The 14,998-nt window shown below is 36.7% G+C and overlaps 2 protein-coding genes across 2 annotated transcripts; one reads left to right on the forward strand and one right to left on the reverse strand.

Annotated features, from left to right (window-relative positions):
• Nucleotides 1–1,299: 1,299 nt before the first annotated feature.
• Nucleotides 1,300–8,828, forward strand: LOC140801745 (uncharacterized). The gene is made up of 3 exons (XM_073157016.1): nt 1,300–1,581; nt 3,094–3,304; nt 3,988–8,828. The coding sequence occupies exons 1-3, from the start codon at nt 1,420–1,422 to the stop codon at nt 8,721–8,723; spliced, it is 5,109 nt and encodes a 1,702-aa protein (XP_073013117.1). The 5' UTR covers nt 1,300–1,419; the 3' UTR covers nt 8,724–8,828.
• A 794-nt stretch (nt 8,829–9,622) lies between these two features.
• On the reverse strand, nt 9,623–13,863 carry LOC140801746 (dihydrolipoyllysine-residue succinyltransferase component of 2-oxoglutarate dehydrogenase complex 1, mitochondrial-like). The gene is made up of 13 exons (XM_073157017.1): nt 13,614–13,863; nt 12,668–12,728; nt 12,565–12,592; nt 12,287–12,357; nt 12,090–12,164; nt 11,764–11,819; nt 11,607–11,651; nt 11,213–11,485; nt 10,998–11,092; nt 10,683–10,773; nt 10,496–10,606; nt 10,222–10,416; nt 9,623–10,134 (listed from the first exon to the last, which is right to left on the reverse strand). Exons 1-13 carry the CDS (start codon nt 13,653–13,655, stop codon nt 9,943–9,945), a joined length of 1,335 nt encoding a protein of 444 aa, XP_073013118.1. The 5' UTR covers nt 13,656–13,863; the 3' UTR covers nt 9,623–9,942.
• Nucleotides 13,864–14,998: the final 1,135 nt, after the last annotated feature.

Genomic DNA, 14,998 nt, shown 5'->3' on the forward strand with positions numbered 1-14,998 from the left:
TAATTCGGATACGGATTCGGATACGGGTCGGATATATTTTTCCGATTCGGATACGGATATCGGATATCCGTTTATCCGCATATTTTTTTAAATGATTTACAATTTTTAGTTTGCTTATTTAAATAGTAAGTATTAATATTATTACTAATAATACGTTATATATTATTTATAGAGATTAATTTCTCTAATTTTATATATTTGACATACAAAAAAATTATTTGTTGTAAAACTTTTAATAATTTTGTGTTAATTATATTTAAATAAAATATTATAATTATTTTAAATTTAATCAATATCCGTTTAAGATCCGATCCTTTATCCGAAAATTATCTGTATCCGTTTAGTTAGGATATGGTTTTAAATTTTGCTATCCGTCCAATATTCGTATCTGAATCCGTATCCGAACTAAAAATACTGATTCGGATATGAGTTGAGCACTATCCCCCTATCCACATTGCATATCTTCTTCCACCGGTCGTCAAAAAAAAACGACACGTGGAGGTATCCGCGGGTAAATGAAGGGTTTTTTATATGTATTTAAAAGGATATTTAATAGAGAACTTTATGGGAAGTGACGTCCCTCTTATTTTATATGCGGACGTCTCGCATATTCCATGTAAAGCATTCCTACCTATAATCCGTACGTGCGTACGGAACCTTAGGTTCCCTAACGGCTAAGGCATGGGAAGTGTTTTTCTCTGGCTCAGTAATATTTTCTACAATAATTCTCATTCGAAAAGCGATTATAAATTCGTTCTTGATTAATTAATTTAATTTAATTTTAATTCGTATCTATCTTAACAAATTACAATAATAAATTTAAGAGCAGTTTATTAATTGAGTTAATTTTTTGATATTATTTTCTTAAGAATAGTTTGAATATATCGTAGCAATAAACAACAGTGAAGACGTGAAATGGAGGAAAATAGTCTCATATTTTTTAAATTTTTATCGATATGGACTGTTCTGAAACTTATTATCAGATAAGGTTTGACTCACTGCAGCCATAATAAAAATATTAAATTAATTAGCAGTTCAGCATTTTTATCGCCAGATAATTTTTTTTCTAAATTTTTGAAAGACTAAGTTAAAGTGATTTATATTCATAGGACCAAATAAAGACACTGAATCATTTTTGCCCTACAAAAAAACCATAGCAAATTAAATTTCATTTGATAAATAAATTTAAGGATAGTCTACTTTGGTAAAAAAGTTTTGGAAGAGGGCTAGTTTGGTCAAAATCTCGTGTAATGTAATATAAAACGACGAAGCCTTCCACTCCACTCCACTTTATCTCTCTCTCTCTCTCTCTCTCTCTCTCTCTCTCTCGGGTTTTGCTTCTCTTTCAGTGTTTGGAAAGTTCTCATTTGGGCTTCTTCTTCTTCGTCTTCTTCGTCTTCTTCGTCAACAACAACGGCAATGAGTACTCCACGAGAGCACGTTGAGAAGATACGAAGGGAGAGGTTTTACATAGGGAGGGAGGAGAGGAATCCACTGGCGGAGGACATCCACCAGGCCGTCAGCTACCTCTCCGAGGAGCTCTACTCCAAGGACGTCCACTTCCTCATGGAGCTCATCCAGGTCTACACCTTTTATTTTTTTACCTTTTTTTTTAAAATTATTATTATTTGCATTTCACCCCATATATTCTTCTATAATATCTCTCGTTATGCTCCAGTTTTTTTCTCTCTTCTTTTTTCTCAATTTCTTCAAAAGGATATACATGCAAAAATAATAGTTTTTGAAATGTATTCATGCAAATACTAAATTTATAGGGGTATACATGCAAAAAGAGCCTTTCAAATATTTTTGAGTGAGGATTTCGTTTTTCGTTGTTCTCCTGCTGTCCTCCATCTTTCTATGCTTCAGATTTTAGAAGGGCATAAACCGAAATAAGGGACTCTTGAGGGGTATAGATGTAAAAAAAAAACCCATAAAACTTTTAAAAAATAGGAGGTGAGTTTTGCAAATATGCTTGTAAATATGGAGAAAACCCAAAAATGGGAGACGCGACCTTTGGGTGATAGTGATGGACGGTCGATCTGCAATATTATTCCTCGAGATGGGAAATAATTAATTTGGATCGACGGACGCGATGTCTCTCGAACTTTACGTGCTTGGAACTCGAATTGTAGTAAATGTCATCGACTAAAATTTCGAAATTCTTCAGGGGTTAAACTGTAAATACCACTTTCATTTTAATTACTAATCCCTACAGTGAACTCGTCTCAGATAGCTTAAGCTTTGCTATCTTAATATTTTTAGCAATTTATACTATTTGATTTTCGTTTATTATTAGGTACCAAAATACCCTTAATTTTCTACATAATTATCACTGAAAACTTTTTAAATAATAAAATATTATTAATTTTCACTGAAATTATTATGCTCTTTTAAAAATGTCAGTCTGCTGGTTAAATCTAATTAATTATGATTAAAACCAAACTTGGATTTATAAAGTCCTATTTCATCCTTATATAAATTATTTAAAATAGTTCAAAAGCTATTGAAGTTAACCCAATATCATATATATATATATATGCAAGACAAATATTCTAGTCATTTATATATGTTTGTTAAATATTCTACAGTTTAGATTCCGAGGAAGAAGGGCATTTTAGTCATTAAATTGAATTTATTTAACTTTGGGAATAATCTGGTGGTAATATTCTATAAATATTCTGTTAAAAAATTAACTCTAATAGCAATCCTAAAAGTGACCAAATATTTTAGTGATCATTATGATATTTTGTAAGTTTTTAGTGGCAATTAAGTAAAAAAAACCCTGGAATTTTTATTTTCATTTGATTTAAAGAAATTCCGCAAATAGGGTAATAATAAAAAAATACAAGGTGTAAACTCGAATAAACACATAATACAGGGTATTAAATTTTTAAAAAAAATACTTTCTTATTATTACCTTTATTAACACTATTATCAAATTTACTAGCTTACCCTTGCACCAAATTTACAATTTTGCCCATGACCGTTGCAATGTCATAACCGCTGCACTTGTATGACATTTCCCTACTTGATGTGGTAATAGAAAGCATGAGTAGTTCTGATTAGATTTTGGTCTACTTATTATCATAGAATGCTGAGGACAACAAGTACCCGACTGGGGTGGCGCCGTCGCTGGAGTTTGTCGTCACGTCTAAAGACATCACCGGGACCGGGGCCACATCGACGCTTCTCGTCTTCAACAACGAGATGGGCTTCTCTCCGGCCAACATCAACTCCATTTGTCGGATCGGAAAGTCTACCAAGAAAGGATGCAGGAACCGCGGCTATATTGGAGAGAAAGGTTCGTTGAAGACTAGATTCTTCTTTGATACACATACAGTGTGAATTTCGAAATCTTTTTGCCCCAATATGTGGTAGACATACTACTAATAGATGCAAGATATATATATTAATCTTATTTTAAATATCGTGAATAAAAACGATATATATTCAATGGTGTCTTTGATTTTATAGATCCCTCTGCTCTTCTTTACTCTATTATTCATTGTTCAGCAAAGAAGTTTTACTCCCTATGAATTGTATGTCAATTGCTCATCCATATTATAATTTTAGCTCTAATGGCTCACTTAGCTACTTTGATTAGCTTATGAGCTGAGATTTTAGAATGCCTGATCTTACTATGATTTTTCGATGTAAAAAACTAGGCATCATATGCATATTTTGAGATAGTTTCACAGACTATCTTGAATTAATTCTAGGATGGCTACATTTTAATTTTTATGGATAAATTGTATGCTTTATATACTTCCTTTTCTGACAAGTGATGGTAATGTCTGGTGCTCAAATAATCCTGAGATTAATCTTTAAAAGTATCTCAGCTCTGCCCTGTATGATTGAAGTATAATGTCTTCAAAGTATTCTATCCTATTCCACTTCACTAGAAAGTTAAAAAGATGCATGCATTTTTCATCGTCTCCGAGATTATGTTTCTAAAAACAGATTACATTTTGAATGAACGTACAGGTATTGGATTCAAAAGTGTCTTTTTGATCTCTAGTCAGCCACACATTTTCAGCAATGGGTATCAGATAAAATTTAATGAAGAACCATCAGCAGAATGTGATGTAGGATACATTGTCCCTGAATGGGTTGGGAATAGTCCCACTGTCTCTGACTTGGAGAAGATTTATGGTTCTTCTAAACCTCTCCCCACCACAACTATTATTTTGCCTCTCAAGGCTGAGAAGGTGATTGCTGTCAAGAAACAACTCTCAAGCATCCATCCAGAAATCCTTCTCTTTCTTTCAAAGATTCGCTGTCTTTCCGTCAGGGAAGACAATGATGATCCGAAGCTCAGCACAGTCAGCCAGGTTTCTATCTCTAGTGAAGCAAATTACCAGATGAGAAAGAACATCGACGCAGAGTCTTTTACTCTACATCTATCTGCACAAGAAAATGGGCAAGGAGGAGAGGAAGAGTGCACTTATTACATGTGGAAGCAGAAGTTCCCAGTCAAGTCAGAATGTAGAGTAAAGAAGAGGATTGAAGTTGATGAGTGGATAATCACTCTCGCATTTCCATTCGGGCAACGGCTGAATCGGGGGATGAGACTTCCTGGTGTTTATGCCTTCTTGCCCACTGAGATGGTGACAAACTTGCCATTCATAATTCAGGCAGACTTCCTTCTTGCAGCATCAAGGGAGTCTATACTTTGTGATAGCCCATGGAATAAAGGAATCCTCGACTGCGTTCCTACTGCTTTTGTCAGTGCTTTTGTTGCACTAGTGAAATCAATTGACACTGCACCTGCATTCTCTCTTCCCTCCATGTTTAATTTTCTACCAGTTAATGCTTCTTCTATCCCATTGCTGGATTCAGTAAGGCTATCTATTAAAAACAAAGTGGCTGCAGAACATATTGTGCCATGTGCATCCTATACTGCACAAAAGATATTCTGTAAACCCAATGAAGTTGGCAGGCTCTTCCCTGCCTTTTGGGATATACTGAACAAAGCACAGAAGTCAGGAGTAGATTTGCAGAACCTGTCATCTCATGGAACTTATGTTCTGAGCTCCTATTTTGATGGGAAAGAATATGATAATGTGTTGAGCTTCCTTGGAGTTGGATATGTCGATTGCAATTGGTACGGAAAGTGCATTGAAGGATCTAATCTTGTGAAGGAAGCCTCTGAGGAAATTTACCTGGATCTTCTGTGTTTCATAGCTGATAATTGGGACAACTATTTTCATAGCACAAATATTCAGAACATACCCCTCCTGAAGTTTGTGAACACCAATGGTGGGCTGTCCTTCTGGAGCATATATAGAGCATCACAGTGGAATGAGAAGATCTGCATTGCATCTGGTAAGAATTACATCTCTTGGCTTATCGACTGGAACCGAGAGTTGGCATCTGCCTCTGGTCGCTACTTCATGCCTCCAAGTACGCAGACAAGCCTAGAAACATTCTATAGCCGAGGAACTGTTCTGGATTGGCTTCAGAAGTCTGTGAAAGTAGAAGTTTTGTCTCCATACAAGTATGGACTTCTTGTTGTGAAATCACTGACTGAAAGAAGACTAGTCATCATATTCACTCACTTTCTATATCATTCACTTTCAAAGAAGTGCATATCGGAGTTGTATATAAATGAGTTGTGTTCTTCCATGCCTCTTGTCGATAACTACGGGAATGTAGTTACTCAAAGAACTGAGATTTTAGTTCCTGCTAAAGGGAGCAAGTGGGTTGGATTGATGGGTTCTAATCCATGGAGAGGTGAAAAGTATGTTGAATTGGGAGCTGATTACATGTCCGTTGGAACTTTTGCTGGAAACTATACATCTGATGGTCAGCTTTTGATGTTTCTCAAAACTCATACGCAGGCCAACGACGTGCCTTATATATGTCCTCCTAATGCTGACTTTCCAACAGTCTCTTCTCCGTTGACAATGAATCATGCATTCTTGCTGCTAAAATGGATTCGGAACTTAAAGTCAAGAGGAATACTACTTCCTGAGAAGTTCTTGAAGTGCATTAAGAATGGAAGTTGGCTGAAGACATCCATTGGTTACAAGCCCCCATCAGAATCCTTTCTATCAAGTGCAGAATGGGGAAGTTCGCTTCAAATTGGATCTGTCTTGGTTGACATACCAATGATTGATCAAGAGTTTTATGGGTTGCGGATCTCTAATTACAAGGAAGAACTGAGGGCAATTGGAGTGAGGTTCGAATTTGGCGAGGCATCAACTTATATAGGCAAGCATCTCATGTCAATCGCAGCTAATAATACTTTGACTAGAACAAATGTGTTTTCCCTGCTTCAACTGATTAGATTTCTGAGGCAGAAACATCTTTCTCCTGAATATCTCATCAAGAGCATCAAAGATGGCAATTGGCTAAAGACTTCCCATGGTTATACATCCCCGGTTGGATCAATTCTCTTCGATTCTGATTGGAGAGATGCATTATATATCAGTAGTCTACCTTTCATTGACACCAAGTTCTATGGTGAGGACATTCTTGACTACAAGACCGAGCTTGAGTTACTAGGCGTTCTAGTCAGCTTTAAAAATAATTACAAGCTTCTTGTTGATAACTTCGAGTTCTCTACAAGTCTGATTACAGCTGATGCCACCATACTGATACTCGATTGTATTCGATGTGTGAGGTCGTCAGAAAGTTTCATAAAACAGCTGAAAGAGTTGAAATGGATAAAGACTAATCTTGGCTTCAAAGCTCCTCACGAGACTTTCTTGGGCAATTCAGAATGGGAATGTCTTCTGAAGGTAGTTGATGATGTACCGCAGATTGACTTGGGTTACTACGGAGATAGAATCAATTCATACCAGGAAGAGTTGAAGAAAGTTGGAGTAGTTGTTAGATTTGAAGAAGCATCCAAGGCTATTGCTCACAAGTTCAAACTATTTATATCAACTTCTCCTGTTTCAAAGAGAAATGTGCTTGCACTACTAGCAGCTTACAGACAGATCTGTAACAACTATACCTTAGCTGTCGATCTTCTTAACTGCATGCGCAGCGAGAAGTGGTTACATACTTCAATGGGTTTCAGATCGCCAACTGATTGCATTCTTTATAATTCAGAATGGGAGTCAATCTCTCCAATAGCCAATCTTCCGTTCATTGATATGAGTGATTCTTACAATGGTCTGGGCAGGGAAATCTATGAATACAGAAAGGAGCTCAAGGCTTTGGGTGTAGCAATTGGATTAAAAGAGGGAACAAGGTTTGTCGTTACCGGTCTTAACATTCCGAAAAATCCTTCAGTCATGACTACAGCAAATGTCTTCTCATTGCTGAATTGCATTCGGAATTTGAAGGAAAGCAGGATTGACATTCCTAAAGAGCTCATGAACAGAATGAGTAAAAAATGGTTGAAGACGGTCAAGGGTTACCAACTTCCAGTTGAGTCCATCCTGTTTGACTCAAAGTGGTCTTCCCTTATTCACAAGGAGGATGGTCCTTTCATTGATGAAGCATTTTATGGCTCAGCAATTACTTCATACAAGGATGAGCTTAAAGACATTGGTGTAGTTGTTGATGTCAGTCATGGCTGCTCCTTAATCGCACGATATCTAAAATGCCACTTGCAAAGTACTGCTATCTGCAGAGTGTATAAGTATTTGAAAGAAATTAAATGGGAGCCTGACAATAAATCTGAGGATTGGATTTGGATCCCAAGTGGAAACGATGGAGGACAATGGGTGACATCAAGAAGCTGTATACTTCATGATAAGCACAACCTATTTGGTTCACAGCTGCATGTTTTGGAAAAGTATTATGAGAAAGATTTACTTGGATTCTTCTCCATGTCTCTTGATGTGAGGCACGGTCCGACGGTGGAGGACTACTGCAAGCTCTGGAGCATCTGGGCAAGCTCAAATTGCCAACCGACAGTCGCCAACTGTTCTGCTGTATGGGAGTTCATTGCGAAGCACTGGAATGCAACTACAGAGAGGCTTCTTTCGCAGTGTGCAACAAAACTTCCTGTCTGCACTAAAAATGGGATCTTGCTATCGAACAAACAAGATGTCTTCATTCCTGATGACCTCTTGTTGAAGGACTTGTTTGATAAGGCATCTGAGGACTCTTTATTCATCTGGTATCCTTCATCTAATCAACCTTCCACGTCTCGGGCAAAAATGAACTGTATCTATAGCAGCATTGGAATTCAGAAGATATCTGAGGCTGTAGAAAAGGATGAATCCTACTTATCAGAAGTCAGTGATTTTAGAACAATCGACCCAAGGGATACTGTGATAAAAAATGGTTTGCTCCAAATTGTCCTTGCCTTTCTTGCCAATCCTTCACTTGATATATGTGCTGAGAAGAGGCACAAGATTGCTGGTTACCTCCTTGGTCTGACAGTGTTGGAGACTGATGATCCAATAGCAGTAAGCTATAAAGTTGCACTGTCTTCAGGGAGGACTTTGGCAGTGAAAGCTAGCAGAATGTTTCGTTGGGAGAGGGAGAAGGCGAAGCTCTTAATGCAGAGAATTGATCGATCATCTGAAAAGAAAGGGAGGATTGAGTTTGCAACATACTTCTCTGAGGAGATATCTCAAGGCTTGTTATTTGAGACAGCTGATCAGATTGCTTCACTCACAGAGCTTGTCAAACTCGGTTGCTTGTTAGATTTTGAGGAAGCCGCCGTTGACTTTTTGCTGAAGACGAAGAATCTGCAACTCTTCGCGGAGGATGAGGAGTTCCTCCTGTCATCTGCATTGTCCTCTACCAAGGTCTGAATTTGAACTATGCAGCTACTTCACTTTGAACTGTTTCTTGCTCCTTTTAAATTTGAATGTCTGATGTTTAGAACTTTAAAATTTATGTGTGGTTTGCTTTCCCATCTTTTGTGTGTGATATCAAATAGGAATCATCTGTTATATATAAACTATTAACTACATATATATATATATATATAATCCAAGATCGATATTTATGTTACTTGCTTTTGGTTCTCATCATCATTTCTACTTTAAACTTGTTCTTTGTTCGATAGTATGTTTCATGAAATTATGCTGCCTAGGGAGTCTTGGAAACAATAAAACTTGTGGGCTAATCTTTGTTGCTTCCTATGCTATGTTGCATATGACAAGCAGGAGTATACCCCCTGAATAATGTACAGAAATTCTACAGAATGAATTCATTAAAGCATAGAGAGAAGTATTGATGCTAAAAGAAATGCTACTCTTCTTCCTCTGCAATTTTTTAAGATTTGAAGAGCCATTTAGAATCCCATCAAACGATTCAAACCCAATCTCATGAGAAATATGATGCGTAGTATCTTCTACATTTGCAGGATAAAGCTAACATATTTGATTCATTCTGTGCTATGCCTTCCTGCAGTCAGATTGCTATAACTCACTCATCTGTAAAGCAGGCTAGATCAACTTATAAAATAATCTACTTTCTTCTCTTGTAAAACAGCAAATAAACACTCTCTAATTTTTAAAATAGTAAAATAAATATTATGCATATCATTTATATAAAATATATATATTTCGGCATAAAAGATGCGCATCTAATATAAAAAAAAGGACCTAAGATTTTATTTTAACAAATAGGCCGATGTCTCAGCCAAGGGCATGTCAATCTATCTTCTACCAGTTGTCAAAGAGAGTCACAGCAGAGGAGGTATCCATGGATAAATCAAGAGTTTTGATATGATAATTTAAAAAGGGTACATAGAGATGTTGTAACTCACTCATATATAAAGCAGGCTAGATCAAATTAATGTATAAAATATTCTATTCTTCTCTTGTGAAACAGAAATTTGACTATTTCTGCCATTCCAGATTCCTATTTAATTGAAACACAAATTGACGTGTTGAATATCTAAGATTAGTGCAATGAACTCCACCGAAGCAAAACACGTTATCAGTCAAAATTTCACAATCCTGAAGGATAATTTAGGGTCATATAAAAAGAGAATCAAGGCCCACCCTTAGTGACCATCTCAGCCTATAAGTCAAGGAGAAGCCTGCGAGGGTCTTCAACCACATCCTTAATGCGACGAAGGAAGAAAACGGCCTCTCTTCCATCAATCAATCTATGATCGTATGTCAAGGAAAGGTACATCATTGGCCTGGGGATAACGTTTCCATCAACAACCATTGGACGGGAAACTACGGAGTGCATTCCCAGAATGGCTGACTGCATTATAAGCATGCATATCAGACGTAAATAATTGCGAATAGCCAATGTACAAATGGTCCTTAAAAGCAGTAATGGGGCTTTAACCTGTGGGGGATTGATGATAGGTGTACTCAGAAGGCTCCCATAGACCCCGCCATTAGAAATTGTAAATGTTCCTCCAGCCATCTCATCGATCGATATTGTTCCAGCAGTTGCCTTCTTGGCAAGTGTACTAATCTCCTTCTCTATTTCCGCAAAATTCATATTATCAGCATTGCGGACAACTGGAACCACAAGGCCCTGAGAAGAAAAATGTTAGCCTTCCAAAGCGAATTTAAACAGACTGCTTCAAAGCAGCAAAGTCGATAAGTTGTCAAACCTTAGGTGTTCCGACAGCAATACTGATGTCAATATAATCTCTATATATGATATCATCACCATCAATGACTGCATTGATGACTGGCTGGTGTTGAAGTCCAGAAACAGCAGCCTGCCAACATGAAGAGGGTGAACGTAAATAACTGGACCACATAAGCAGGATTGAGTATTCATCACTTGACAGATACCTTAACAAAACCTGACATAAGTCCCAACTTCACACCATGCTTTTCTAAGAATGCATCTTTATAATCAGATCGGAGCTTCATCAAGTTTGTCCTACAATATACAATCTATGGTGGTCACAGAGTAAAAAAAGGACATATGTACTAGAAAGAACTGCCATATAGAAGAATTCTATAAGCCCATCGCATGAGTATTTAGAATCTAGTGTTGCACAAATTCCACAAGTTAAAAAATAAGCTCCAGAAGAAGATGAAGGAAATATAGGTGTCATCGGGATATAATTAAATAGCAAGAAGTACAAAGAGTCTGTGACCTACATGTCGACTTCATTAAATGTAGTTAGCAGTGCAAATGTGTTCTGAGAATCCTTCAAACGTGTGGCAACTCGTTTTCTGAGTCGTGGCATAGGAACCTGTAATCATAAATAGGTTCAAAGGAGTTGATTTAGGAACAATTCTCTAGAAACACTCTAAATCTTTGTGAATCAACCATGTGTTCTTTAGGAGAAAAAAGAGAGTGCTATGGAACTTACACGCCTTTCTCTTTCCTTGGGGGGAAGCTGTGGTTCTGAGGGTGAAATTTTAGAAGATGAAGGGGTAACTGCTTTGGGCTTTTCTTGTTTGGGAGTTTCAATTTTAACAAGTTTCTCCTCAATCTTCTCTTTCTCAGCAGGAGGAGAAGGCACAGGGGAATCCTTCTGAACTTTCTCCTCTGATGGAGCAACATGTGTATCACTGGGAACAGACTTTGATATGACAGCAACCTTGGTTCCTGGTGTAACAGTATCACCTTCCTTGGCTATCAACTGGTAAAAATATACACAGTCGCAGTATTTTGAAACAATTGAATGAGTTAAACTTCATAAGAGGGACAATAAAGAATGCTGCTGGCAAAACTAATAAGTCACAATAAAATGATTTTAACACCTTTTGGATGATCCCAGATTCAGGGCTAGCGACATCAATAGTCACCTGGAACAAGAATGATGGGGCAAGAAATTTAAGCATTATTGAGATAAAGAACAATAACCATGAATCCTGCATGATACAATGTGAAAAGATATCCTAGATAAAGCAACCACACCTTGTCAGTCTCAATTTGAGCTATTGGTTCATCAACTTGAACTATGTCTCCAGGTTCTGTTTCCCAATCATAACATTAAGATAGTTGGATATAAGGACAAGCAAACATAAAGAATCCACATACACTGCAGGCAGTTGTTCCTATAAGCTATGATGATACATGTGGTCACTCAAGTGGATTTTCTTATGTCAATGATAGATACAGGCGCATACATATCGCTTGCACACTGACTACATGAATGTGTGTGTGTGCGCATGCGCGCGCGTGTGTGTGTGTGTGTGTGTGTGTGAGAGAGAGAGAGAGAGAGAGAGAGAGAGAGTACAAACTCTTCAAAAAGGTTGCCAGAGTTCCATCAGTTATAGATTCACCCATAAACGGAACAACAGCATCAATCAATTCACCTTTAAAAAGGAAAAGTGATGCGTACAAGTTAAACATATTTTTCTAACAAGTTACTAGAAATACTAATCTATTGAGTAAGAGCAATAGGCCAAAAATGGTGAAAGTAAGAGCAGCAGCTTACCGCTGTCAGAAGCAAATGACCTACTCCATACTTGGTAAGGAGAAGCCTTTGGAAGAAAATCAATAAGTTCCCTACAGTTTCAGGCAGAACCTTGTGAGGAAACACTTCGAAAGGGAAGCAAGTCAGCAACATAATCCAAAAGACAACCAGTTCTATGTAAGGTGCCAAAAATTTTCAGTAAGAGAGGACAAACAAAAACATAAGGAAAAAGTGAAGAACAAAATAATTCAAAAGGAAAGTAGCATGAGAATATCAGAATTTTCAACTCCACAGCTGACCTTGTAGATTTCGAGCAATTTGAACCACCTGACAAACAGCATTCAATAAGAAATCATACTATTGTCGTCAACAGAAACTGAAAAGAAGAGATCAATAAATTACCTGGCAAAATGTGATGGCTAAATTGTCGAACGTGTCTGTAACTTCTCAAGAGAAATAACGTCTGCAACCACATCAGGATTATCATTATATTCAGTGTATCTTTACGACCACATGCAGAATGAAAGGCGAATCTTATTCCAAAGCACAGAGGCAATAGAATCCAACAAGTTAGAAATATAGGTATTAGGATTCAGATTGTCAAAATAAGAACCCATTGTGCTTTGAGAGCTCTTATATCATAGGAAAATTTAATTTCAAAGAATGTAAAATGCATTCTGAAGTCTGAACATTCAGATGGTTAGTTTAAGAAAATTAACTCCTAGTTCCTTCTAAGTTCTAACTACATCAATATTCTTTCGAGTTACAATAACGTGGCTCATTAGAATAGACTTCCTATCAAATCACCTGTTATAGAGCAAGAGATTGTTTATTGTATGTTGGGCCAAGAATGTTTCAATATTTACCAACCATCTTTCGCTTTCTTCTTCCTCTACCTCCTCGTTGATATTCCATTATTGCCTATAACTCTTCTTAATCTATTCTCTCTCTTTTTCACTATATAATGTAGTCGTATGTCCCAATTTCGTGCCCAGATTTAGCACGGTGACTTAGTATGATTCTTGATTGGCCCTACTCTGGGTCCAACATTAACAGTACATTAACATCATTCAATTTTAGTCGTTTTTACTAAAGGTTAGCTCCTTTATATCTGCGTCACATTAAGCATGCTCCACATCTATGTGATCCTGAACCAAATCCGCTCCCTAATTCCTCAATCACTAAATCAAATCTACACAAATAAAATTCAGAAAAATAAAAAAAATTAAAGTAAGAACACTTATTAATCATCAATAAATGCAATGATATCAAACAAGAGAAGGATGAGTAATAAAAACAAAAGCTTTTGTCGAATAATAAACAAGGGAAGAGGAAGAGAGGAGCTTACGGCCGCGGGTCGGCGGATCAGGCGAGCAAGATTCGACGCCATTGCCCGAGATCTGACACCTCACGTTGTCGATGGATGGATGGATTCGAGCGACGATTTCTGGATTTAGGGTTTCGTCTCCCTGCTTCTTTCCCTATTTTTCCTCATCTATTTCCTTTTTTTCTCCCCTCTTTCTCTCCCGCTTCCGTCCATTCTCGAGATCTTTCCATATCCAAGATCCAACGGATACTATTCTCGGTTTTCTTTTTGTGCAAATAACCACTTTACTTTCAGATATATTGCGAACCAGCACTTCCTTTTATTAGTATATTTGCAAAAAATATTAAAAAATTAAGAAAAAAAATAAAGACTTAATAATGTCCTAATTAAACCAGTTCCATTAAAAAAGAAAATTTGAAAAATTACTTCGATTTCCTTTTGAAAAAGTAATTCATTTCCAGATCTTTAACAAATAACTTTTCTATGACCAAGGAGGTCATGGGTTTAACTCTAACACCAAATAATATTATGGAAAAATTGTTTAGTAGTTTAGTGACTTAGCTCGATTCGGTTGGTAGCTCAATAGTGCGGTTAGCTTAGAGGAATAGCTCGGCGGTGCAACGACTTAGAGCAGGTCTCGACGGTATTTGGTTCGGAACAATTATTCGACGATGCATGTGACTTGAAGCATAAACTAGACAGCTAAAAATTCGGTGGAGCCTAAGTGTCGAGCTCATATCTAATCTTCGAGCTCATGAATGATAAAAAAAGTAGAAAATAGAATGTTTTTAAAATATTTCACCTAGTCGATGATTATTTGCAGATATATTCTAAGATAAATCGATTCATAAATTTGATAAAAGAGAGGTGGTTTTTAACAATATGATCAGAAAATAGGTGATTATTCATAAAATAGTTATTCTTTCCATTTATCTATTGGCGTTAAATTTAGATAATATAAATGAGTAATCCTAGATAATTCCCGTTGAATAGAAATTCTCATTTAATTTAACTTCATGTTGAATAATACTACAAGTTCTAAATATATGAAATATTATATAATTATTTTTACAATACTTCCTATATTTGATTCCTTACTTCTTGCATGAAAAGATTCAATCCAATTATACACATAGAATTAATAATAGGAACCCTGTACCCTTTTCCCCTCTCCACAAAGTATACACACAAATTTTGATGTATATGTTGTTGACTGCTGACTGCTAGTTTAATCAGTAGAAATAGAAAGGGATTCAAGAAGGAATATGGAATTGCTTACACACAATTTCTTTGTCAGTCCATAGAAAGCAAATTCTGGAATTATATTTGAACATCAAAAGGGATTCAACCCGAAGAACTACTAACATCGATCTCGAACAGAAAGTTCTGAATTCATAAATTCTCTC

The sequence above is a fragment of the Typha latifolia genome, chromosome 15 (assembly GCF_019914945.1).
Source record: "Typha latifolia isolate L0001 chromosome 15, TyphaL0001v2, whole genome shotgun sequence".
In the NCBI taxonomy this organism is placed as follows: domain Eukaryota; kingdom Viridiplantae; phylum Streptophyta; class Magnoliopsida; order Poales; family Typhaceae; genus Typha; species Typha latifolia.